The sequence below is a fragment of the Camelus ferus genome, chromosome 16, assembly GCF_009834535.1.
Source record: "Camelus ferus isolate YT-003-E chromosome 16, BCGSAC_Cfer_1.0, whole genome shotgun sequence".
NCBI lineage: Eukaryota > Metazoa > Chordata > Mammalia > Artiodactyla > Camelidae > Camelus > Camelus ferus.
Genome location: NC_045711.1, coordinates 45,012,925 through 45,038,733, shown reverse-complemented (window position 1 = coordinate 45,038,733; position 25,809 = coordinate 45,012,925). Strand labels below are relative to the sequence as shown.

Here is a 25,809-nt window from a genome sequence, read left to right as displayed (position 1 = left end):
TTGAATTTCAGAGCCCATATAGTGTAGTGGGGGAGACAAATAGGCAAAACCAGAAATCCTAATCCAGCGTGATGAGCAGTCACTGGAGTATGAATACAGTTGTGCGTGGGGTGCACAGAGGAGGGAGCCGTGATCTCTGCTGGGCTGTGGCACCAGGGGGTCTGAGAGGGAGCCCGGGGGCAGTCTGTGGCATGGCGCAGGGGCCTCCCGTGATCCTTGGCTTTATTAAATTGGGGATGTATTTACAGATAAGCCTCGTGATCCTTAATGAACTATTCCTTACAGCTCCGTCTATATCTGAACTTTTCTGAACCAGCTTTATCTTTTCAGCATGTTCTGCCTCAGGGGATATTGAATCCCTGAGTGCCATTCATTCAGTGGATTACAGCCTCAATTGTACAAAAATGACTTCTTTTAAGCTTTGAGGACTTTGCTGTATTTAATTCTCATGTTCTAGGAGCCTTTGATCTTCAAGTTCTTTACTTTTCAAATCTATAGCCTGACCTACAGAGGTGCAGATCGAACTAGCAAGTGGAATTAGTTACTGGGGGAGAGTTTTCTAGTTCTGTCTGAGGAAGCGTGTGGATTTAGGGGGGTTTCACAGTGTGCCTGTTCTCCCCACCCCGTCCCCACCCCATACGCTTAAGACAGTCTTCTTACTGTCCCCTCTGCCCCTTTCCTGCTCTGTGTGTGTATAGGGGGAGCAGTGCCGTCGAGTCTAGAAGAGAACCTGTGTCGGATCTGCATGGACTCGCCCATTGACTGTGTTCTGCTGGAGTGTGGCCACATGGTGACCTGTACCAAGTGCGGCAAGCGCATGAACGAGTGTCCCATCTGCCGGCAGTACGTGATCCGAGCCGTACACGTCTTCCGATCCTGAGGACTTGTACCGGCTTCTTCAGTGCCTTACAGGGACATAGCTCAAGGTATCTAGGCCCGCAGTTGGCCAGCTTGCAGGGGGCAGGCCAACAAGGAAATCTGCAGTGTTCCCAAGACCAGGGCAAGCAAAGATGCTGTGTCACCTCTTGGCATGCCTGTCTTGGTTCAGAGGTGCAGCTTGGGGCCGGCAGAGCCTGAGGCCAGTGGGAACTGGTAGATCACACGGGCAAGTCCCAGTTTCAGTGATCTTGGGGTGATCATGGTGACTGATGAAGAGAGGACTTTCCACAGTTTGGACCATCTCTTTCTTCCTCTGAGAACCTAAACAGTTTCACCCTTCCTCCTGGAGTCTGCCCACCCGCCTGAGCTGTGTGCCTCTGTTTCACCCATGAGAAGTCTTGGTAGAGATGCCTCTCTTCCTCCCCAGCACACCTGGGTTCATTTCTGGTCTCTCTGGCTTTCTGTGCTTTAAAACCAACCTTTGCTAAAGTCTCTTGCTTCATTACTTAAAATTCATTCTTTCTTCAGACCAAAAAGATGTTAGCTTACCAGACCAATAGTAATCCTCCTTAGGACAGGATTTGGGCCAGTAAACTTATCTTTGGTGAGAAATGAAACACAAATACCATTGAAAGTTTTTGAAGTCATTAAGAATTGCTTCCTAAAGTGCTGGGATTGGAAGCTATCAGTCTCCTGACCGGACCTTGGGAGCCAACAAAGCATCTAGCTCTCAAACTCCTGGGAAATTCTGGTCTCTGTGCGTGAGCTGGTGCATGGATCATCTCTGCTTCTCCTCTTAGGGCCCGACTTTGCACCATCCTTCATTCTAGTTTTTGAGAAGAGGAAAAGCACTGGGTGGAAGCAGTGGCTTTCTGCTTAGCTTTTGACTTCTTCCAACAGAGAAGGCTTCTATCAGTCTCCCTTGAGAATGAAGTCTTTTTCCCGTGGAGGTTTTAAACACGGTCTGACTGAAGGCACAGACTTAGGCAGAGAGCCTGACTCTTCTCTAGCCAGACTTCCCATGAAGTTCCTGGAGGCCAAGCATGCAGGACAGAGTACCTGAGAGGTTCAGAAGGTACTGAATGAGGCTGGATTCAGCCCTTGAGTAGACAGCTGGAAGTTTTAGTTCCCCAGGTTGGTGGGGACTCCCTACTCCCATTCCCTTTCTTAGCCTACTGACTTGGGGGCAGGTCAGGAACAGGCATTCTCCAGGCCCTTTAGGAAGGACTGTGGAATGAGTTAGTGATATTAGGGTCTTTTCACCACTGGAAGAGCGTAAGGAAAGTCTGCTGGAGAAGCTTAGCCAAGCACAAACATACATATGATCAGAAGAGCGTGTGTGCAGCCATTACCACTGGATGAACTATGCAAACCCTAAACACCTGAGGGCCTTGGCAGTCATGCCTCCCCACCCCCACAGCCAAGACTTTGAAGAACCAACCATGACTTTGGAAAGCAGTGAGAAACCTCTAAGGGAACCTATTTATTGGTACCGCTAATCCTTTTTGGGGGAGTGAAATAATTTCATAAATTGGCTGTCAGCTGAACACTGGGCCACGTACCTCCACGTTATACCAAGTCCTCAGTGATTGGATTCTGGGCTACTGCCTTTGTAGGGAACGGGGGGCGTTCAAGGTTTCCCTATGAAGACACCATCTTTCACCTTTCTGCTGGACAGTAAATACTAGTTTACAGTGCCTACTAGTTTAGCAAAGGATTCAAGCTACTTCTCAGTCCCACTGTGAAGCAGGTCTGCGTGTATGCAGCTCCGTTATAGCCTAGCAATAACTGCAGAGCAGAAGCTGGCTCTGTCTCCCTGTTTAAAACTTGCTTTCTCTGTTGAGGCCTTACCTCTCCCTACCTCTGTTTCCCTCCTAGACATGAGTTAATATCCGGATGATTGGTTTGTAACCTCAATAAGAGAACTGATGTCATTTACTCATTTTGGAGAAAGAACCTGCCTTGAATTCTTCTAATCTCTTTTGGTGAAGGTTTCCATTTGGGGAAAAAGGTGTCAACCCCCCCCCCCCCCCATTTTTTGTTATCTTCTTCATTATTTACCAGATAAACGTTGGGAATCCCCAGACCCCATGTTCAGTTACTATCTAATCTAGGCAGAAACCCTGACTTTGATCCTTTAATGCTCTCTCCTGCCCCTCATGGATCCTTGGTCTTAATTATCATGGAAACATCTAATTCTTCCAGTTATTCCATGGCTTTTGCTGTGATTGTTCTGAGATTTCAGTTGAGACTTGTTTTAAAAGCCTTGGATAGCTGACTGGTTCATAATACATTGCAATAGCTGGATCCACACTAGTAAGCGTAAGCTGTACAGGAATTAGTGCTCAATATATATTGTATAAATTTGTTGAACTCTTTTGGATGTGAATGTGTTATTTCAAGTGGCTTATATTAATATTTTCTCAGACTTACTTGGGTGTTAAAGCAAACCCAAATGTGTATTTTTTGTTACAGAGCTCTGCTTTATAATTTTGTAATAAAGTTCCATTATAGATGCCTGTCCAATCTGATGTGAGGATGCCAGAGGTCTGTTAAGTCTGACGTGAGCTGATAAACCACAGGCTAATCCCAGGCCGTGTGCATACAGGCATGCTCTTGATAGACTGCATTATTCTTGGAGATGCTTGGGCCATGTGGCCTTGGTCATGGAAAAGCCTAGAAGAGGATGGGAGCAGGCTAGGAAAAGGACCAATCCTCAGACTAAAATAGCTTTGAAGAAGCATCAGGTGAGTTCATTTGACTCCGCCTTGGTAGAGCTGGACCTTAAAGACGTGGGTAGAAAGGAATCTGAGGGCAGTCAGGGTGCCTAGTTAAGTCTTCACATGACCCCGGGAGATGGACAGGAGCTTGTGGATGCAGCTGTGGTGGCTGGAGTGTGGCTCTGAGGTCGGCCCAGCCTTGAGGCAGACTGCCGTGTCTGTGCAAGTCTGTATACCTTCCTGAGCAGGTGCCAGGAGAAGGGACTCCTGAGAACGCAGCCTTTGGGAGAGCTACATTAAGCGCAACTCTGCGCTGTGACTGCCCGAAGGAGAAGGCGTTGTGCCAGAAGGGTGTAAAGGCTTGAAGTTGAGCCACAGCACTTTGTCCTCATTGTTCTGGGCGGCTGACCCACACAGCACCCAGGATGACCTCTTGTCTGCTGCCAACCAGAAGCAAATAAACAAAGGCTCAAAAGAGGGCAGGCCACCAGGGCTCTGCCAGGGAGGTGTAAGAAGATACTGCTTAGGATCTTTGGAAGTACATGGACACAAAATTGTAAATAACCTCAGCAGCAGAAAAAACAAACGTGTCAGAAAGACTGGAAGGAAATAAACACCTCCAACAGTGGCCTGCAGGTAGCGCACCCAGTGAGGGGGCAGGCCTCTTTGCTGGGCAAGTGCGCCCTGAGTGAGACCGCAGGGGCAGGTGGGGCTGGGTCAGCCAGGCCGGAGGGCAGCTCTGCTGGCAGAATCCCAAGGGGAGAGCCTCGTTCTGCTGCCCTGTCCAGCTGCTTGGCCTGAGGCGGCTGGAGAGGGCGATGAAAATTTTTGTAGGTCAGTGCTCAGAGGAGCAGCAGCTTTGGTCTCCACAGAGGGTAGAAAGAGTGTCTTATTCTCAATCCTGAAGCCAGACTGAATGGTGTCTATTCAGAAACACCAAATATCCTGGCCTAGAGTCAGGGCGGCACCACCTCCTCCTGCCCCTTCCTCCCAACATGTTTTAACCAGCAGGTGGAAACCCAGGTCAGTCAGGTTGTAGTTGGCCTCCCAGCAGAGCAGGACCTTAGCCCAGCACACTGGTGGGGGCGGGGGGGGGGGAGGGGCCCCAACTCACACAGACTTGAGCAAGTTTCAGAGGTTGAGTCACGTTAACCTTGCTCAGAGGGGCTGGACAAACAAGCCTGCCAATTTGTTAAGAAACGAGAATGAGAATGGACCTTCAGAAGTCAGCAGAACTGAGTTGGAAGCCAGTTCAAAACCAGATGGTGCCATGATGAGGCTGCACTCAGACCAGCAGGAGCTGGAACACGCAGGTGCGAGGCTGTGGAAGTGGAAGTGGTGTGACGGCTCTGAAGTTACAGGCCAGGCCCCCTCCCCTGGGCAGGGGCTCATGCCAGTGAGTTTCCCGACTCTGTAGACAACTTCATGCCAGGCTCCGTGCTAAGTGCCTCACGTAACGCATCTTGAGTGTACTTACTGATTTTTCCCTGCCCATTCCTCTACAGTTATAGCTGTTAAGTTTCAGGGCTCAATTTGAAACAGGTCTGTCTACACCTGCATGGTCCAGTGTGGTACTCGCTAAAGTTGAATGAAAATGAAAAGTTCAGTTCCTCAGCTGTGTTAGCACATTTCACGTGCTCAACATGTGCTCAGCAGGCGAATGCAGCTGGTTCACACCGGCTAGTGATGTACAGGATTCTGGTGCTGTTAAAACTTCAATTGAACAGTACTTGTCTATGCTGAACTGTTTTCCTTTTATTCAAATAAATCAGCCTCGGGTGGCATAAGAGCCATTCTCTGTAAGCAGGCTGTGTAGATCTGTTCTCAGGTGGGTTTTTAAAGAGCAGCCTTGTGTCCATATTTTGGGGAGGCAGATTCTCCTGGAGCCCCGTCTCCCCAAGGAGCAGCCCAGACAACCTCCCTATTCTTCATATAGGCCCTGTTTTCCTACCTGATCCTGGTCCCCTCCCTTCAAACCAGACCCACACCCTGGAATAGGAGAACACAGAGAATTAAAGACATAAAATTCATTGTTTTCTTTCAAATGAGGCTTCATTCCTGGCAAAAAGAGCCAGGCTGAATAAAAGTTTTGCCAAATATAAGCATTTCTGAGGAGTCTTTTTAAATACAACTTTAAAATGAGCCTGGAAGTCTAAGGGGCAGGCGAGGGACAGAAGACTGCCACTGTGAACAGCTTCAACAGCCAGCCTTCCCTTCACTCCTTAAGCACTAGGGGAGTTACAGTGGCTGGGGGTGGGTGGGAGGACAGAGAGAACGCCAAGATAGTTCATTTATTTTATTTTTTTTTTAAAAAAGAAAAGCTGCTTTTTAAAGAAGGGGGGAAAAAAAGACAACAAAACCAGCACCCAGATCTGAAAGATCTATGTGAACCTCAGGAGAAACTGAGTTCACTGGTGATGCCCACAGCAACTAACTCTCGCTGGGAAGAGACCATGCACGGTTGGTGGGTTTTGGAAGCTGCGCAGCTTGGAGAAGGAAGACTGTCCCCACCTCCTGCTGTCCTATGTCTGCCTGCCCAGCCGGCGCCCAGTCCAGGAGTAGCGTGGTGGGGTAGGGTACGGCGTGAGGGAGGGGGAGGCAGCAGTCCTAGCAGGGGGCTACCAGTCTCCGTTTCCGGATACATGCCCAAATCCACTCCGGGGAGACCTGCTGGGCCTCGGGGTTCCTGTCCCTGCTACCCAGCACATGTGTGGCTGAGGCCATGTCAAATTCCTGCACCAGGTCCCCATCGAATGCCACAAAGTAGCGTCTCAGACGACTGAAGTCTGGAGTGGAAGGCGGCAGGTAGAGCCGCACCCCAGTGAAGATGTCCAGCAGCACCTGCAAATGTACAGTGGTCATGGTGGGGCTGGACTGTGCTGGGGCAGATGGTTCTCCACCCAGAGGAGCGAAGAGCAGAGAAGGAGGTTAGAATGAGATCCAGAGAGAGGGAGCCTAGGGGTCAGGTCACGCGGGGAAAGAGTTTACTGGAGAAAAGGTGAAGGCGTCAAAACCCCCATCCTCTAGCTACTCCAGATTGCACAGGACTACACAGCTTTCCATCCTTGCCTAGGGGAAAAAGAAGGAAGGGGGGAGGGGACGGGGCCTAACACTGGGGACCTAGAAAATGGAAAAGTACACGTCTCTAAGGACCATCTAGTGGCTGGTGGGCAGGGTCAGTGGCACTCAGACGCAGGGATGTTGCTGAATCGAGCAGTCCACTGTGCACCAGCTGGACCGAGGGGCCAGGACCGCTGCTGGGACTGTGCGTGGATTTGAGGGCTGCAGGTAGGGAGAAGATGGTAAGGCCCCACAGGTCCTCTGGGGACTAGGTTCAGGGCCTGAGTTCCCAGACCCTGGTGCTTACTCTCGGTGGGGGTGGCACAATCACCGTGCAGTGACCAAATGTTGACTTGACTATCTGCTTTGGGCCCTCAGCTCCTCCAGGGTTGAGCCGAGTTACTGGCCTCCACAGGTGCTCGACACCTGTTGTCAAACCAAAGACTGACGAGGGAGTACGAGAGCGGAAAGGACGGCCACCAAGCCAGTGCCTTCCCCTCCTCGCCTGCTGGCCAGGTTCACAAACTCACACTGCTGCGCCCCCACACCCAGACGGCTTTCTCCCCTTTAATGTCAATTGTGACTTGGGGGCGGCAGCAGAGGGGTCCCTGCAGCCTCTCCACTAGGTTGGCTGTTCTATCTCCTGCCTGCGGGCACGGCTCTCCTTCCTCTCTGCTGGCTGGCTGGCCGCCTCTGCAAGGCAACAAGAGGGCACGGGGTGGAGCTGCGTCCCGGCCAGCCCAGCCCACAGCCACGAGCGCCTGCACGAGGGCAGGGGGCTGGGTTGGCAGTTAGTCCTGGTAACACCTTTGCTCATCTCTCAGAGTTCCAAGTGCAGAGGGTTGGGAACACCAGGCCCCCTGGGCGCACTGCTACCCTCACCTTTGCTTGGCACGGGGCCTCATCGGGGGCCTTCCGCTTCTCTCCCACTTTCACAGGGGAAGGCTTTGCAGCCAGCTTGGTGCCTGCAGGAGAGAGCTCGGGATGAGAACTAAGAGAGCAGGGGAGCTGATGATAGTCTCTGAAGTCAGGGCAGCAAAGAGAAGGGCCAGGCCCTTCCGCTCTGAGCATGGGTGAGTCGGGGGGAAGGGGTGTAAGCTGAGCCTTAGTTCAGAGGTGGCTTATCCCCTGATCAGATGGGCGCTCCCTGCGTCCCGTCATTCAGATTTACAGCGCAGGAGGCGCCCAGCAGAAGAGCTTCTGGCCCATGGCTGGACACAACCCCGTCCTCACAGCCGCTCTTCATCACCCCGGCCCCCCTCCTCCTTACCGCCTCTACCGTCGGAGCCACTCAGCTTCTCTCCTGCCTTCTTGGCACTGGCCGAGGGCCGCTTGGGGGAGGCCCTCGGAGCCTTGTGAGAGACAGCTGGCCCCGAGGTGCCCTCATTCTCTCCGCTGCTGCCCCCTGTGGTGGAGCTCCCCTCATCTCCGGCCACTAGGGTGAAGGCCGCCCGCTCCTTGGACAGCTGGTACAGTTCCTGAGAAGGAGGGAGAAGGTCGGGTGTGTCACTCCCTTCCCAGCCACTGGCCTCAGGCAGTCTGTGTGGTAGGTCTCAGGAGCATGTGGCTGAAGAACAAAGGGGAGAGAGACGCAGCAGGGAAAAGTGGCGGCTTCCTTGGTATTTTTCTAAACTCTGGCCCTGCTTCTGGAATAATCGGCACAGATCACTGTTCTCTGCTCCCCAGTTCTTATCAACAAGTAGAGACCGTGGCCTGGGGCCAGGTCCCCCACAGGAGGCGGAGGCGGAGGCGGAGGCAAGAGCTCTCCCTCTCCAGGACCCAGGGCTGCTCAGTGGGCCCAGTGAAGGCAGGGCTGTCTACTCGGGGCAGAGGCTCAGTGCTGCTGCTCCTGGCCCCCAACAGTTCAGTCTCCCTTTCTAATAGCTGCCCTCCTTGCCTGTCTTGGTGAATGGGAGAGAGGAGAAGACAGAGAACACATGAGGCCAGGTGCCCAAGGTTCCCAGGCTGGGGCGGCGGGGAGGACGGCACACACGCAGCCTAGGAGCTGGCACCTTGAGTTGGGGGAGGTTAGTGGCAGACTTCCAGTCCTTATCATCACGGATTCGGGTGCAGCGAGGGAATCGGATGGAGATCCCGTCGGCTGTGTGAGCCTCAGATTTGGAGAATTCAGCCCCTGTGATCTCCCACACGGCAGCTTTCTGTCAGGAGTAAGTCAGGTCACTCAGAGGTTAAGAAGACAAAACCAAGAAAGCAGTGGCTCACAGGTGAGAGACGGGTTCGAGTCCCACTGATGATGCTGACACTGTGTGACCTTAGGGAAGTCCCCTTTCTTGACTGGGCCCCAGCTTCTCTTGTCAGTGCAGGAAGGGACTAGGCCAGGTCACTTCTAGAGCAGACCCTGTGACTGGAGAATGGGTAGTCCCTTCCTCTCTCTACTGAGAGTTCCCTCAGTGTTGACTGGTCATCCCTTGCCTGTCACTTGGCTAAACAGTCCAGATCCCCATCCCTGGGTGGACTGCCAGTGAGACTGAACTGACGTCTTGGTGGCAATAGAAAATGTACACACTCAATTTTACTGGGCTGGAGGACCCCAGGCCACTGGGCTAATACCTTTGGGTCTGGGACGATGAAATCAGGGTAGTAGATCTTATTGATTTTCAGCCAGTTGGGTATCTTGCTGGGATCCTGGAGGAGAAAAGATGCCATCCTGGGCTGTTGCCAAAGCAAGACTTAAAGCCCTTCTTAGTCACGAGCTCGTCAGAAGAGGTGACTTATCACAGAAGGCTGACCCGCACCCCGTGGGATCCTCCCTGCCCAGATGGTGTGGCCTAGAGGGCATGCAGGCCAGTTTCCACAAGGTAGGTGCTCAGAGATTGGAGGGCCTAATACTGCTCCTCTGGCCAACCAGCAAGCTCTCCTCTCTGCTGAGACAGATAACTGAAACCTGCAGCCCACCAGGCACAGCCTGTCTCAGCCGTGCTGGCCAGTCCAGGGGCCAGGCCCCCGGTCCCTTCCTCACCTTGCTGATCTTCACCATGTCCAGTTCCTTCTGCAGCCGGGCAAGTGTCGCGTCGTCGTGGCCTCCTGCACACTTGGTGACTGTGCACCACTTCTGGCTGCTTGGGTCATAGCAGCCCATGAGGAAGATGGACATCATGCCACCTGAGGGGAGGATGGGCTAAGCTGTGGGTGGAGGGAGCCTTCTCTGCCAGCCCCACCAGCCCTGAGAGAGGCAGTCTGCTGGAGAGGAAAGGGCCTGGGCCTTGGCATCAGAGTGCCAGAGTTCACCTCTTACTAGCTGTGTTAAGTTCCACCTCTATGAGCCCCAGTTTCCTCTTCAGCAAATTAGGAATAATCACACATAATGCTGGGCTTTGGCAGAGTAAAAGGAATTAAATAGTGCCTGGCACACAGAAGAATGCCTACAAGCCGCAGTTCCTCAGACCCCAGCTTCCCCTCCAATCAGGAAATTAAGATCTTCCCTGAGGAGCAAGCTGCCAGGCCCTGAAGAAACAGTTGGTGAGAAGCTTCTTTGAGCCAGGCCAGCAAAGGGCATTCTTGCCTGATCTCCCCCCGCCCAGGTCTGCAGCTCTCAATGTCCCTGCCTGAGGTAACGTGGGTGCCCTTGAGGCCCCTGATCCCGGAACTTTGGAAGCCATGACTGGTCGTGCTAGCTGATCAACCTAGGAAAAAGGCAGCCTAGACCTTGATAGTGCCTTTCAAGGAGGTACCATCCCAGGGGCCAGAGGCCACCCTGACCTTTGCTCCCTTGCCCATAGAAGGCCCCAAGGACCACCAGGTCAGCTGTGTCAGCCATGGCCCCCTCGTTCAAGTAGTCTTTCTTCACTTTCAGCCAATGACGCTTTCCAGGCTCATACGTGCCCTGAGGGGAAGCACGAGAGAGACCACAAACTAGAATGAGTGGAAGCTCCACGAGGGTCGGCTTTCCCCAGCCCACCCACCCATGAGGGAGGAGGACATACTGGGTCTGTCACAGGGCCCAGCCCACTCTGCTCCACCCACTACAGGAGACACACACAAACCCATCCTCTCGATCCAGAACCCTGGAAAGGCGCCCCCTCGGCACCCATCCCCAAGCACTTCAGACCACCACCACCACCTCCTGGCCAGGGCTGGAAAGGCTCGGGGGAGGGCTGAGTCTGCAGGAGAAAGCAAAGGATGTGATGTCTTACCCTCACGTCTTTCAGCACCAGCCCTTCCAGACCCTCTTGGATCACCCGATTGATCATGTCGGCCAAGTCTGAAGCTTTCTGAGGGATAACAGGAGAGACTCTGAGGTTGGTGTGGGAACAGAGAAAGGCTGTGGGATGAAGCAGAGGTGGTTCCTTTCCACACAATAGCACAGTGCCCGCTGCAAACACTCTGACTTGAACATAAGGAACAAAGGGCTTGCAAGCAGGGACCAACCAGAGAGCTGCTGCGGCTCTGAGATCCTGGGAGCCCACCTGAGATGAGTGTTTCAGGCCCTGCCCTCCTAGGTGGGGACGAGCACAGGCAGATCTTGTCTTACTGTAAGTTTTGCTTTCGTGCACTTTGCAGATATTGGTTTTCTTTTTTACAATGGTTGTGGCAGCCCTGTGTTGTCAGCACATGGTTAGTATTTTTTAGCAGTATTTTTAATTAAGGTTATGTACTTTTTTTTCCCTAAAGACATAATGCTTATTGTACACTTAATAGACTACAATATAGTGTCCACATAACTTTTCTATGCACTAGGGAAAAACTCACTTGCCTTATTTTATTGTGATATTGCTTTATTGTGGTGGTCTGGAACCTATCCCACAATATCTCGAGGTATGACTATATAATCAGCCTCCCTCGTGAGAAAATAATCAGGACTCATTTACCCAGTCACATCTGACCCAAGGGGTTCTCTGCCCTGCTTTCAAACCCCTCAGTGGGGAGGGCATAGCTCAGTGGTAGAGCACATGCTTAGCACGCATGAGCTCCTGGGTCCAATCCCCAGTACCTCCATTTAAAAAAAATTTTTTTTTAAATATATATACAAAGCTCTAGGGCACTGCCTAGGGTGGGGTCTTTGCTCACCGTGACTTGCTTCATTTCTGAGAACATGATCCGGTTGGGAATTTCAACCATGTTATCATGAAGAAACTTCCGCCGCTCGCACAGAGGCCTGGGGGGACAGGAGAGCTGAGGGCAGGCTAGGACCCTCCCATCCCCTTGAGTTCTGAGGAGGGGAGGGGCACAGCGATAGACTGCAGCTTCCCAACAGGGTCTGCCATGGCTTAAAGCCCCCGTGTCCTGTAATAAGTCTGCTCGTCCCAGGTGACAAGGGCTCCACGGGACGAAAGGTGGGCAGCTGTGGGCCAAAGCACAGAGCCACTTCATTATTGTAATTCCCGTTTCTACTTCATCAGCCCAAACGGACAGTATACATTCTGGTCCCACTTGAAAACTGACTCCGATTCTCATTTTCTGTGCCTTGCCTCACCCCTGGCCAAAGGCGGGCTGGTGACAGGCTCAAGACCTGAAGCCCAAGCCCCCCAGCTCCTACCCACAGTTCTTTCTCCCTGCTGTCTCCTTCCCCCCCACACTCAGGGATGTGGGCCGGTGTAGGGGCGGGGGCAGGGACACATTCCTAAGTGAGGAAGGGGCCAAAATGGCTTCTCAGGCCCAAGAACTGGATGCAGCTAAGACTGCTAGTTCTAAGATGGTCCTAAGCACAGAACCCCAACAATCACAAGCTTCCTGTTGTCAGCCTCTTCCAAAAACAGAACCTCTGAGCTGAAAACCGTCTGCCTTATGGACTGTAGGTAATGGTGGAGAGATCAACTGAAACCCCACTGTGCTCACAGTCTGTATCTCATCAATAGTCCATTTTGCTGTAGCAGAGAAATTTCTATGGGTGGCTGCGTTTCCTCTGTGGCTTAAGTTTTCAGAGCTGAGATCTAGTCAACACATCGGCTCTTCCTACCACTGATGGGGACTGTGTAGCAACTATGCTCCCTCTCAGCTCCCTCCTGCTACAGCTCCTAGGCACAAAGAGGCACATGCTCCAGCCCCCTCTCCCTCCCTTCCAATCTGAAGCCCCCATCTCCCCACCCAGGAATCAAAAATAGATCCCTCACCTATCCATCAAGCTGACATCATTGAAGAAGATACAATCAAAAACAAACAGGCAGACATTAGCATCCTGGAAGGCAGCTTTCTGTAAGGGAAAATGAAGTAGTAGGTACACGAGGGACAAAAATAAGAGTGCATGAAAAATGGGGTGTCCCAGTCCACTTCCGGAGATCCTCTGAAGCACCTGATACAAAAGTCCTGTTTATGCTGTGAAGCCCCTGGGCCATAAGGGCACCTGGCACATGGTCCTGAATGGGGACCGACTCAACTGTAAGTTGCCACTACTAGCTCTTTTTTATGCAAAACACAAAAACAAAACATCTAAACTCAGGGCTAAATTCAGAAACAGTTCAGGGAAGAAGATCAGCTTGACCCAAAGTAAGTGGTAACATTCCTCTCCACTCAGACCTCCAGCACGCACACACCCACACATGCACACACTCGTTTGCACATCTAGCCCTGAGCCGGTACCTTGTGCACTCCCAGAGTCCCAAAGGGCAGTGGTTTGCCTGTCTTGTTGTCGATCAGGAGCACCTCAGAGTCCAAGATCATGCTGTGGCCCCCAGGGAAAGCCTGGGGGATGTAGTCCTTAAAGTGGGCCACCTGGAGGCAGAAGGGTCACTCAGGCGAGGCAGCTGAGCCACAAAAAGCAAAAGCCAGGCCCCAGAAAAAACACCAACACGTGCAAAATAGACCTAGGCCTCGGCAGCCACCTACTCAGGAGGAATCAGCTATGCTTCAGGACCTCTGCCCAGAACTAGGAAGAGGTCAGCCCATGTTGAGGTCACTTTCTATGGGCTGCACAGCAGAGTTTGCAGGAAAAAGAAAGAAACTGAGAGTGAGAATGAGGGGGAGAAAGTGGGGTAGACAAACACGGAAAGGGGGGAGGAAAAGTGGGAGGCAGAGATTTGAGTGGGACAGCAGAGAGGCTGGAAAGGAGGAAATGAACCCCTTTAGGAGCAGCAAGGAAACGTGAGAAGGGGCATCTCTGAGTGGGAGCTCTGAACCTGGAGAAGAAAAGATGTTTGGAATTGGATTTTTTCCTGTTAAAGGCGGAGTGCTAGTGTTTGACAGTCCTAGACAGGAAGAGGTTCCACTGTAACCCACAGTGGCCCCTGCTGAGTGAGGCCACCAAGGAGGTCCAGAGAGAATGACTGTGGTCCATTCCTCCCCCAGGCAGGGCAATTAGGCCCTCACTGCCTCTGACGCTTGGACAGGGAAGGCCTGCACATCCCACTCTGCTTCCACGCTCAACCCAGCCCTTCAAGAACCAAAGCACAGGGAGACAGGGACGAATGAATAAAACTAAGTAAAAGAGAAGGGAAAGGGCTCATACGCTGGAAAGGTGTGCTCAAACTCCTTCCTGAGGAGCCGGAGATGCCCCCTGAACAAGCTCACCGGGAGCTCTTCCTCAGCAGTCTGACCATGAGCCTTCCCCACGGAGCACGTGAGCCCGCACTGATGCTCGCGGGGAGGTTGTGCTCAGCTCTCTGACTGCCTGGTGCTCCAGCGGGCAGGCGAAGCTGGGGCAAGGAGGTGAGCCCCACACCACGTCCCCTCCCCCGGGGCTCTGAGAATCAGAGTCTGAGCTAGGAAAGAAGGGGGAGCAAGGACAGGAGGGTCATCTACTCCCAAGCTGCTGCAGCCAGATGTTCCTGCCACTTTTCTCTGGACACACCCCCAAAGGCTCCCAGACACCCTGGGAGCTGAAAAGGGCTGAGGGGTGAGGTTCTCAATGTCCCTTGATTAAGGGCAGGAGTCTGGGCTCCCAGAAGTCCCTATGGGATTGTGTTTACATCTGAATGTAAGCTTCTGGAAGGGCAGAACTCCTGTCCATTTCTTTTTACTACTGTACATCCACTAGCTAGAACAGTGCCCAGCACAGACGAAGCCGCTGATAACTACTTGTTGAATAAATTAATGAGAGCTCAACAGTCCTTTGTACCTGAGCTGTGACTTAGCTCGGAAGGAACACGTAGGACATGGAAACACAGAAGACAAGCCCTGCACATCACTGACCAGCTGAGCTTGCTGTCCGGGCATCACTGCCCCCGGGGCTCTGTGCTGACTGACTGTCTGTGCTCTTTGGCTGTCCCTACTTAGCAGCCCTGCGTTACTGGAAGGCTTCAAAAATGAATACATGAATTCATTCAACAAACAGTAAACAGACCCCTATGCTGCACCAGGGCTGGAATGGCTATGGAACACTGGCTTTGAGATTCTTAAGTGCAAGATGGGTAAGAGTCCCAGGGGACGGAAGGAACCTATACCTTGTGCGGCAGGACGGGCTTGAGGCTGCGACTGAAGTAGCTGAAGTGGTCCCCGTTCTTGTGCACCTGGACTCGTTCCCCGTCATACTTGATCTCAGAGAACATGCCATTCGGACACTTCTTCATCGCATACTCGATGGACTTGCAGGCCTCGGCCTTAGGGTAGGGGATGAAAAGCCTGGTGACTTACAGGTGCTCTTCCAACGAGGTGATGCTCAGCAAGGAGAGCCGAGAGCCCAGGTCCCAGGGGCTGAAGGCCAGAGCACCCTCGCAGGGCAGGCCGCTGAACAGGGGGTGGGAACAGAAAGGCTGGACAGTGCCACACTCTGACTATAAAAGCATCACTGCAGTTGACGTAGGAGCTTGCATACTGAGGAATATACGAATGCAGTTCACTGTAAAGCTAATACAATTCCACTGAAACACTTTATTTTCTTCTCAGTAATTTAAGGTCTCGCAGGGCCTCTGGCTTTTCACTAAACACATCGGTTATCTCAGCACAGAAGGTACGTAGAGGCTAAGGTTAAAGAGTGCAGGTGGCAGTGAGGCTGGCAGGGTCGCAGTGATTAGGGACCCCTGGGACAGGACATGACACAGGAGCAATTATTCACTTACCTGTGCCACCGATTCAAACAACGACTAGCATTTTGGGGTACTTCTACATGTCAGATCATACACATAATTTCATTTCACTGATGACGTCATATGTGATAAATATGGCTGTTTTCACTTTATGGATGAGAAAACTGAAGCTCACAGGGGTTAAGTGCTCACTTAAGATTACACAGCCAGTAAAGGGCAGGAATGAGATGTGAATCTAGGCCCAACTCCAAAGCCTGTGCGGTTGACCAGTAAGCTGTATGACCCAGGCCACTCTTCAGACGATGGGCTGTGGAGCAGATCCCAGAAAAAAATTCTTATGAAAGCCAAGAAAGGCCACGAATGGAGGTGACCACTCCTGTCCCGTGGGTGGAGAGCTCATTATTTTGGTGCTGGCTGTCTCACATTCCTAAGAATACTTCTCTGTCCCAAACACAGAACTCTAGACCGAGGCTTCAGGAAAACACACAAGACAGTTCCATAAAAAGCACCGCACTCCGCTGAGACAATGCAGAGGGCCTCATGCAGGCATGGCAGCAGACTCGGAGGGCCCTGCTGCACAGGAAAACCCATATCAGAAAGGAAATTCCATTTCTCATGAAATGAGCAGAGGCCCAAGAAGAGCTGGGCATCATTCCTTTCCGGAAAAAAAGGAGGCCCAAGTCACCCAGTCATAGGAAGCCTGGCTCTGCGACCAACTCTCAGAGCTACTTCGGGGCAAGTCACTGAACCTCAGAAGTTACTTAATACAACCACCTGACTTCAGGAAAGATGACAGATGAACCATGCTGGGAAGATACTTCAGACATCATTCACACAAGAAAACTAAAGACCAAGAGAGACTGAAGTAAACCACGTAAGATTCTATAGCTCATGGTGGCAGAGCCGGGTCTGGGTCTCAGGCCTTTCCACCAGGTCATGCTGTCTCCTCCTTTGCCTTTACTCCCCCATTGAGAGACACACTCCAAATCACTGCTCTTCCTTCCCCAAACTCCTGTGGCCACTGTGCATGGGCCATCAACATCTACCCTATCAGATCTCACAGGGAAGGACAGTAACCTGGGAGAGGAGCAGAAAGCAGGGCCAGAGCAGCGCCCTTACCAGCATGGGCTGCACCGGGGTCATCAGTGAGGCCTGGACACTCAGAGCTCGTCTCTGGCCTGGCTCCTTCTCCACCTCCTGCTCGTTGCGGAGCACCCGCTCCACCACATCCTGCAGGTTGCGCGAGGCTTTGAAGGCTTCATAGGCATTAGGGTCGAGGGCATCTAACCTGCCAAGGTGGACAAGAGCAAGGAAATAAAAACCATTGCCTTTGACCTTATTGCTTTAGACAGCTGTCTGTCCTCGGAGAGGAGGGATCCTAATATATGGGGAAGGGGTTATGTTCTATCGTCTTAAGCCTTGTACAGGAGAAAAAGCTCTTGGAGATCTCAGCTCTTTTGAGACACTGTGCTACATGGATGCTACCCTGGCAAAGAGGGGCTGGAGTGGGCAAGTGACTCATACCATACATACTGAACATCTTCCATACTTTGTGAGAACAGTACTGTTATCTCCACTTTACATATAAGAAAAATTGAGGCTGAGCGAGCTCAAGTGATGGGTCCCAAAGGAAGGAAGAAGGTAGAATCAGGATTCAAATCCCAATCAGGACTCCAAAGTCCTGACACCAGCTGGCAACAAAGTGGGCAGCTTCAGCCGCCAAGAGGAGCCAGTACTTACACATGTTTTGCACCTGAGTTCATCTTCAGATCATGCTTGATCAACCTGATGATGCACTTAAGGTCATTGGCTGTACACCTAGAGGGATGATTTAGTTTGGTCTCTGAAGAGCTCTGGACTTCCAAACCTTCCTTCCCTAGTGGTTCCACCTCCCCCAGCCCATCCCCACTGGGCAGTGCCCCTACCTGGAGGCGATGTCCTGAAGGGCCTGTTGTTGCTCATCCTCCTTGGTGAGCTTGGAGAGTCGCAGGAGGAATTCGTCCACCTCCTGGATGGTAAGGAGGCTCTTGGCAGCTGGGGGGAAAGACTTGCTCTGCTCAAAGAAGACTCTGATTGTCTCTGACACGTCACCCTGTCTCCAAAAACCAAAATGCCACTGCAGCAACCCCAGAGTGGCCAAGCGTATCCTCCCAGCCCCCAGGACTAAAGGTGAATCAGAGATTTCAATCATCACTCTTGCCCCCAACTCACACATACTGACCTCACTTCTTACAGAATCTATCCCACCCACAGTTCCTGGAAAGGGCACCTCCATCCACCATAGGATCTGGCCACCTGCCTTAGTTGAGAAGTGACACAAGAACAAATCCAGGGCTGAATCAATTTGAGTCCTGTTAGAATCTGAACTAAGAGACAGATGCGGTCATCAGATAACGGGGGTGCTTGGATAGAAACTTTCCATAGTGCCAAGGCTGGAATCATGAACAAACCAAACAGAATGGTAAGCCCCAGTGATGGGGGGAAAAAAGCCAGAAAAAAATAGGGTGTAGGACAAGAGCCCTGGAGAAACAGTGGGAAGTCTCAGATCCAGCCCCTTGAGGTCTGGGCCTCTCAGGCTCAACAGTGGTACGAGCTCAATCCTCAGAACCTTGTGGAACTAACAACTCGAGCCTCTCCTTCAGCTCCTCTCATAATAAAAGCTTGCTCAAGTGGGTTTCGGTTTCCTAAAACAGTAAGTACCCCAACCAGAAAAGAGAGGGTACAAGTGCCTGGCTCAGCAGAACCCACCTGGAATCCACCTACCCTCCCCTTCCTCTGACCTGCTCTAGGTCTCGTGCCATATCATCTGAGTTGCAATTAAAAATGCGGCTGAAAAGCTTCACAATCTGCTTGTCATTCAAGTTGTAAACACTCTTAATAACACCCGGCAGCAACAGCTTCACTGTTAGGTACACGTCACCGTGGAAACCATCTGGAGGAGACAGAAGAAAAAACGCTTCTTGAGAAATGGACCTTAAACAAATACATAAACTCAAGGAACCAAAAGAGATGTCTGCATTGCTGCCCTTGCTGCCACGGAACCACAGGGCACTGCGTGCATTTCTGTACGGCAGCAGGGGCACAGCATTAGCTGGCTATTCATGTATCTGCCTCCCTTTTTGCTCCTGGATAAACTCCTGCAGGGCACAGTCATGACTTTTACTTCAGTGTTCCGAGTGATGAGCACATTACAGATGCTCAATGATCATTTGTTAGTGGATGAAAGAAACAGAACTGGAAAATTCCATTCCAAGCTGTGCAAGTGGTTCACAAAAACCTAATCAAACATGCAGGATAGTGAAATTTTCCTCCTGGTCAAACAGGGTAGGTTCTTCTGGTCTCCTGGGGGGCAGAATAAGAAAGATGCCAATGTGCTTTGAGCAGAACTGGCTATATGTTCTGCAGGTCCCAATACAAAATGAAAACATGGGCTCTTTGTTCAAAAGCATTAAGAATTTAAAGACAGCAACAACAAGAGCATTAAACCAAGCATGGGGCCCTACGCAACTACAGAGTTCACATGCTCATGAAGCCAGCCATGACTTTGAGCTCTTTAGAGGAAAAGCCCACCCAGGTCGCTTGAGGCCCCACCTCCTGCTGAGCCTTTCTGAAGGAAGTCCTGAATGATCTGGGTCTTCGTGTTGTAGCTAGGATTTTCAGCCACCATGGCACACAACTTCCGAAACTCGCGTAGCAGACAATCCTTGTGCTTGGGGTCACATTTGCTGGAGGACAGACTTGTCTTAGGGGCAGGGCTTGAGCGGGCTTCCCCAGAGTTGTTGGGCTTGGCTGTCAGAGAAAGAAACAGCAGAGATAATTCATTTTGCCTTGTTGAGAAGGAAGAAAGGGAAACTGACAGACATGCTGCTGGTGCTCTGTATGTAGCTTCACTTAATCCCCCAAGATAGCCCCTCAGGGGTAGATATCATTATACTCCCTTCAGGGGTAAAGAAATGGAGGTCAGTAATTTCCCCAATTTCAAAGGTATTAATAGTAAAGAGAGAGCGGCCCCACACCAAACAGAGGACCAGGTGATGTGTATCTCTATACGAGTGCTTCACAGAAGAATAAGGGCCGCTCTCATGCCAAGAGTGGTCAGGATGATCTCAGAGCAACTGTCAAGCTGAACCCAGAAAAGACGGGATAAGGAAGGGGGCAGAAATCAAAGGACATGTTAATCAGTGTGCATCTACTGCTATCGCAGATTGTCGTAGCTGCAAGAAGACTTAAAGATGATCTAGTTCAATCTCTCGATGAGGAGACAAGACATTCCCAGCCCCGGAGCACCGCCACCCACCCCCATCACCACTTTCTTATTGTAGAAAGAAAGGTAGTCAATGAGCTTTCCTCCAGACACCCCAAAATAACTGCACAACTCTCGAGTGATCCTCTCTTACCTCCTTGTGACCATTTACAAAGTAAATTTCACTCCGCAAGCTTGCAGCAAAGCCATTAGCAAGCTGGCTGCTGATCTAAGTGTCTTCTTGTCTGGGCTTTGTATATTATAAATCTATCTTCATCTCCGACTGGAGTCTAAAGAGGATTTTAGGGGACAAAATCTCCAAAGCATCTTTGTTCAGCAGGTTGTAAGAACTAGAACACCTGGTTTCTCCCAAATTCCCTCCCTAGGACACGGGCCCTTCCAGAAACATGCTGCCCTCCTGTCACCTGGACTCTTCCTTATTTCCATCTTTGGCCTATCATTAAACAGAACACAAGCACACCTCAGTTTTAAAATACTAAAAAGCCCAGAGTCTGGCACTCTTTATCTCCCTCATTCCTTGTGAGCATGTGGGGTCACCGAGGTGGGTGTTGCCATTCACAGTGTTCTCATCCCACTGCCAGATAAGGCCACAGAGGTTCAGACCAGGACTCAGGACTTTCGACCTCAAGCCCAGGCTTCTTTTTTTCTTCAGATTTAAAAAAAAATTTTTAATATTTATATAGATATCTTTTTGTTTGTTTTTTGGGGGGGCATAATTAGGTTTATTTGTCTAGTTATTTGATGGAGGTACTGGGGCTTGAGCCTAGGACCTTGTGCATGCAAGGCATGCACTCTACCAGTGAGCTATACACCCCACCCCAAGTCCAGGCTTCTTTCACTCACATAAAGCAACCTCCCCAAACAGCTTCTGGGGCAACATGTTTTGACTTTATTTTCTTTACCTGAGTCAGTCACAAGAATGTCTCCAAATAAAAGAGCACAGGTGTTTGAGTTAAACAGATTTCAATATAAATACTAACTTCATAATGATGTGCTGAACATCAGCTTTCTCATTCATAAAGTGGGCCTAATAAAAGTACCTCCCAAAATTAACTGATGAACAAATGAAACCACATGTGTAGAAGCCCCCAGCCCAAAGCTCTCTGTTCCACAAGGCCACACAGGACAACTCCCTTCTCCACTTTCATCTCTAGTTTGGGCAAATTTAGGGATGTAATTTCTCAGGGTTTTTCATTATCAAAAAACAAGGAAGTGAAGGGCAAGTTATAATAATCTGTCTGACCCAGGTAAACTACTTCAAGGAGCAAAAGTCTTGACAAAACAAACATCTTTTTGCTGCAAGAGATTAAAGTATACAAAGACATGATACATAAGCAGAGCACTGAGAATTAGTTGTTACCGCTCTGCTCAGATTGAAGCAAATTACAGTTGACCCTGAACAACATGGGTTTGAACTGCATGGGTCCACCTACATGCGGATTTTTTTCAATAGCAAATGAGCACTACGCAAACTGAGGTTGACTGAATCCATGGATGCGAAACTGAGGGCATGGTGGAACTGCAGATATGGGAACGTCGGATAAGGAAAGCAGATAAATCATATTTCGATTTTCAACTGTGCAGAGGGTTTGGAGCCCCTAACACTCATGTTGTTCAATGGTCAATTTAAGGAAGCTAGAAAGCACAAAATTTTCCCGTTACTCTGAACTGGAGTCCCAAACAGGATACCAAATTAAAAGGAGGACTGTAACAGCTAAAGTATCTAACCTATCTTACCTGAAAAGCCAGAAAATTTCCGGGGATTGGTATTGGTGACAAATGAGGCACTCTTCACTGGAGATGTCACCTGGCCAGTGGCTGTCAACTTAGCCTGGACAATGGCTTTCTTCTTTGGTGTGCCTGCTGCCTTGGAAGACAGATCTGTAGAATCCCAAAAGAAGGAAAATATCCTTCAGTGAAAGATCCTTGAAAATGCTCGCAAAGAATCTATCAGCTGTTCTTATAGCCTGGCTAGTAAATTACTACCATGGTATTAACCCAATGCTGGCTGCTGGCTGGCAGTCTTTGTGAGTGAAGGTAGTGAGTAACAGGGCACTGGGGAGAGGGTATTCTGTGGACAAAAGACTCAATTACTCTTTACTTCCATTAGTAACTTAAATTTTCATCAACACTCTCTACCTCTTATCCTACATATATTATTCTCCAGATTTGGAGGCAGTCAGAAATCATATGTCAACAGATAAAACTTGAGGGTCTCAGCTTATGGAATTAGCCCCAATTTACACATAAACAAGAAAGTAAAATAAAGATGGATAAACAGGGCATGTTGATTTGGTATAGGAAGGAAGAATTCCAGCTGCTGAGTTATTTGAGATATGTGACAGTTTAACTCTACCTTGTATTTCTCTTCCTCTGAATGAGATAGGCCAAGAAGTAACAAAGGCTGAGGCCAATGGCCAAGGCCCAGCAGGGCAGCAGGGGACCTTGAGAAGAAAATACAGGAGTAGTTTTCCTCTCCTGGAAGTCTTTTTTCCCTCTCAAAGAACAAGGATAGATGCCCATTTTAGAGTCCTCCCATAGTGACTAGAACTAAACTTATTTGAAGATATGAATATTACTTTAAAGATGAGGACACTGAAGGTCAGAAAGGACTAACTGGATTTCTGAGTATCAGTGTAAGATTTCTAGAATGTGCACATAAGTGACTATGCATGTAAGTGGGCATACGTATGTGTCTATGCAATACGTGTGCTTTGTATATACGTACAAACATGTAGTTTCTAGTTCTGTCTGCTGAAAGGGCTTAACTGATATAGCAAAGAGAGCAAAATGTCAACAATCGGTAAATCTGAGTAAAGGGAATATGAGCATTCTCTGCACTATTTTTATTCTTGCAACTCTTCTGTGTTTGAAATTATTTCCTAGTAAAAAGTTAAAACAAGACAGATGAAAGAAATTGGGCTCTACTCTCAGCATCAGTAAGATGAGAAACCAGTATTCTCCACCCCACCTGCAATGTGCTGGCTTATCTGTTCTTTCTCATTATCTTCCAGCTCTTCCCAGCCTTCCAGCTCTGTGAGGTCCTCAATTTTTTTTGTGGTGGCCCGGGCCCGTTCCAGTTTCTCAAACATGCATTTAATGTGGTACCACTCTTTCATATCGCCCCCCGACTCTGAGAAGGGATTGGGCACCACTTTGCCGATTCGGCACACGCCCTTGACAATCTTCTCCTTGCATTTTTTGCAGCCAGCTGTGCCACGTTTGGCATAGTCCACACAGAACCGTTGCTCTGCCATCTCACAGGGGCCACTGCAGAGTCCCACATGCGACCCTGGCAAGGAAACAAGGCAGGTGGCACGTGGTCTTAGACTGCCTTCCTGGAATGACAGAACAGGCTTTTTTCTCTGGAGGAGGCGGTGTCCATGAAGATCTGTTTCTGACCACTGGCTGAACTGTCTTATGTCAGGCCGGTGATGTTCTCGGAATAGGCACAATTCTTTTCGGCTGAGTGCACGGAGAGTTAGTGGGAAGAGGATCTTAAAAGCCAAAATCATACAGCTGCGTGAAAGGGTGAGAGGCAGAAAAAGTCAGTTACAAAGGTGGAGCTAGGCTTTTAGTTTCCTCAAAGGCTGACGTCCTAACACAGTCTATGCTGACCAAATACGCCCCAAAGTATGGAAGATTTATTGCCTACAGGATGAAGAGTTCCAATACAGGATAATGCAGTTTGCAAAAGGATGTTCAATTATCTAATGTACACATGTGTATCTAGTAAAGAGAGTCCAAATAACATAAAGCTTTTTCTGAGGCCATCAGCAACACCTAATTCTTAAAATGGATGATGACCCTTAATATTGTAAGATCCTTAAGTTTCTTTTTAATCAACAAAAACTACATTATGTTCATGAAATTTTTAATGTGAAGTATAAAATACATGCCATCCTCAGAAAATAATTAAGTCACTATATAGATTTGAGATTTAGTTATAAGCCCTATTTTGAAAGGCAATTAAACAGAGCCTAAAATCCGATCGCCTTTTGACCTCGGTGTGTTACTTAACATCTCAGTTCCTCAATTTCCTCAACTGCAAAATGTGGATAATAGTCCCTAACTCAAAGGGTTGTCATTCTAAGAATAAAGCTCTTATAGTCAATGAAGCAGTTATCCTTCAAGCAGAAGCTCCCTATGTGCAATTAGCATGACTACAATTCAGTAACTTGAATCAGGGAATGCTGAAATAACTGGATAGCAAGAATCAAAGGAACTGATCAAAATGGAAACGGATTACATCCATATGGTATCCCCGCACCTTTCCGTACTCATATTTTCTAAAGTACCTTCATAGTTTTAACCTTAAACATACCGTAAGTTATTTTCAGCCTGCACACGGCTTTGTAGTGAAATTACTAGTGGAATAATGAAAAGCAGGCTTTACTCACTGGAGTGCAACACGATGCAGACGACAGCAGGTAACTGGGAATCAGGTATAGGAACACAAATTGACCGCACAGTTCAGGGACTATGTTATCTTTGAGAATTCTCTTAACTCCCCTGAGTCTCAGTTGTCCTATTTCTCAAACAAGGAAAATAATACCTACCTCACCGGATGGTTGGGAAAAATTTTAAAATGAGTCCATGGATGGGCTGGAGAGGGACTCTGAACTCCCTGAAAATGGATACAAAATGTGCACATTCAGCAATGTACATTTTGGGAGGAAAAGAGGTCAAGATTTTCGTGAAACTCTCAAAGGGCTCTATAACCCCCGGAAGTGGAAGAACCACAGAGGTGAGGTTTGTGAAAGTACGACGGGCCCGTAGAGGAGCTCGGAACAAATTAGGGTTCAACACCTTCCTCCGTAGAGCGATTTACGAAGCTCACCGCGCCCCACGATGAAAGGAGCCGGCCAGAGAGCACCTCGCAGCGCCCTCCCCTCCGCAGGGCCCAGGAGGCGCTGGGCCACGAGGAGGCACAATGCGGCTCTAAAGAGCCCGTCTGGCTCAAAGCCCCCACGGCCGCTGCTCTGCATTTCGTCAAAGGGAGCCGAGGAGGAAACCGTTGAGGCCTGAATGCAGCCGCGCTGGGAAGTGAAAGCCCAGCGGCCGCTTTTCCTGGAGGGCCTTCCCCCGACGCTTTTGGGAACGGACACGGGCTACCGGCCGGGGGCGGACACCGGGGAGACGGCTGGGAAGTGAGTCCCTCGGTCGGGCCGGACGGGCCGCGAGGACACAGCCTGGGGGCTGGGGAAGGGGACGCGGTGGGAAGAGAAAGGCTCCAGAGTTCTCTCAGAAGCGCACCGACTTAGGCGAGGCGGGTGTGCAGACTCAGCCGGGGCAGGAGTAGCCCCCGCCGGGGCCCGGGTGGTGGGCGGGGGCACCCAGCCTCCCCGGCGCGCACCCGTGGGGGTCCCGGGAGCCGGGAGCCAACCCCCGTGGGCTCCCGGGGGGCCGCCACGTCACGGAGGGTGTGCCCCGGGGCTCGCGGGCGGGCGGGGGAGGCCAGGATGCTGGCTCCAGGGCCGCACCGAGCCCGGGAACCCCGGCCGCCTCTCTCCCCGCTGCCCGGCTCCGCCGCGCCGCCCCTCACCTGCCTTCCCGGGTCCGGCGCCACCTCAGGCCTCCGACCAGGCACCCACAGGCCGCGCGCAGCCACGACGGTTATAGTGCCTGTCTCTTTAAATCCGGGTCCTTGAACTGGCCGCAGCGCGCAGGCGCAGAGGTCCAGGCCCCAGCTGCGCTACGCGTCCCCGCCCCCCTCCTGCCACGTGGGCTGTGGTCAGGGTCTGCGTAGGCCTAGGGTTCTGTGAGGGGCGTGGAGGTGGTTCCCGGTCTGCGATTGCCGCAGAGGAAAGCCGAGGTGCTGCGATGTGGCGGCGCCCAGAGACGCAGCCCAGTTTGAACTTCCGGGGACCCCCTCCTGACTTATTCTTAACGTTAGAGATAGTCCTTAAAGGTACTCGTAGAGAAACTATATCGTAATGAGCTTGGGGAAGGCAAAGATCGCGTTATT

At 50.6% G+C, this 25,809-nt stretch overlaps 3 protein-coding genes across 13 annotated transcripts in view; 2 read left to right on the top strand and 1 right to left on the bottom strand.

Moving 5' to 3' along the window:
* The window catches only part of RFFL (ring finger and FYVE like domain containing E3 ubiquitin protein ligase), a 63,726-nt gene extending 60,321 nt beyond the window's left edge, over nucleotides 1–3,405 (top strand). For all 6 annotated transcript variants that reach the window (XM_032457746.1, XM_032457744.1, XM_032457743.1 and 3 more), the window contains one exon: nucleotides 699–3,405. In XM_032457746.1, coding sequence (XP_032313637.1) covers nucleotides 699–880 — 182 coding nt within the window. In that variant the 3' untranslated portion in view covers nucleotides 881–3,405. The remainder of the gene's footprint in view (nucleotides 1–698) is intronic.
* Nucleotides 3,406–5,880: 2,475 nt separating this feature from the next.
* Nucleotides 5,881–25,537, bottom strand: LIG3 (DNA ligase 3). 6 transcript variants are annotated; one of them, XM_032457725.1, is made up of 21 exons: nucleotides 25,387–25,537; nucleotides 24,401–24,468; nucleotides 22,813–23,360; nucleotides 21,579–21,722; nucleotides 19,169–19,366; nucleotides 18,358–18,509; nucleotides 17,503–17,669; nucleotides 17,318–17,395; nucleotides 16,697–16,865; nucleotides 14,996–15,151; nucleotides 13,197–13,328; nucleotides 12,731–12,810; nucleotides 11,688–11,775; nucleotides 10,814–10,891; nucleotides 10,380–10,503; nucleotides 9,640–9,782; nucleotides 9,231–9,305; nucleotides 8,672–8,818; nucleotides 7,930–8,137; nucleotides 7,542–7,624; nucleotides 5,881–6,440 (listed from the first exon to the last, which is right to left on the bottom strand). In XM_032457725.1, the coding sequence occupies exons 3-21, from the start codon at nucleotides 23,354–23,356 to the stop codon at nucleotides 6,207–6,209; spliced, it is 3,000 nt and encodes a 999-aa protein (XP_032313616.1). In that variant the 5' UTR covers nucleotides 23,357–23,360; nucleotides 24,401–24,468; nucleotides 25,387–25,537; the 3' UTR covers nucleotides 5,881–6,206. The 6 variants fall into 6 exon arrangements, with proteins under 6 accessions (XP_032313616.1, XP_032313620.1, XP_032313618.1 ...); XM_032457729.1 differs by having other exon boundaries at nucleotides 25,391–25,457; XM_032457727.1 differs by lacking the exon at nucleotides 25,387–25,537 and adding an exon at nucleotides 25,098–25,346.
* CCT6B (chaperonin containing TCP1 subunit 6B) overlaps nucleotides 24,833–25,809 on the top strand; it is a 271,495-nt gene continuing 270,518 nt past the window's right edge. The window contains exon 1 of the mRNA XM_032457741.1: nucleotides 24,833–24,991. Coding sequence (XP_032313632.1) covers nucleotides 24,870–24,991 — 122 coding nt within the window. The 5' untranslated portion in view covers nucleotides 24,833–24,869. The remainder of the gene's footprint in view (nucleotides 24,992–25,809) is intronic.

Excerpts from the sequence above, each read along its gene's own strand:
- LIG3 (XM_032457725.1), bottom strand. The coding sequence starts at position 23,356 with ATGATTTTGGCTTTTAAGATCCTCTTCCCACTAACTCTCCGTGCACTC. Across the intron at positions 10,892-11,687 it reads CAGAAATGAAGCAAGTCACG|AAAGCTTCAGACTTGGCCGA; the intron begins GTGAGCAAAGAC and ends GTTATCCCTCAG. Across the intron at positions 8,138-8,671 it reads CTAACCTCCCCCAACTCAAG|GAACTGTACCAGCTGTCCAA; the intron begins GTGCCAGCTCCT and ends CCTCCTTCTCAG.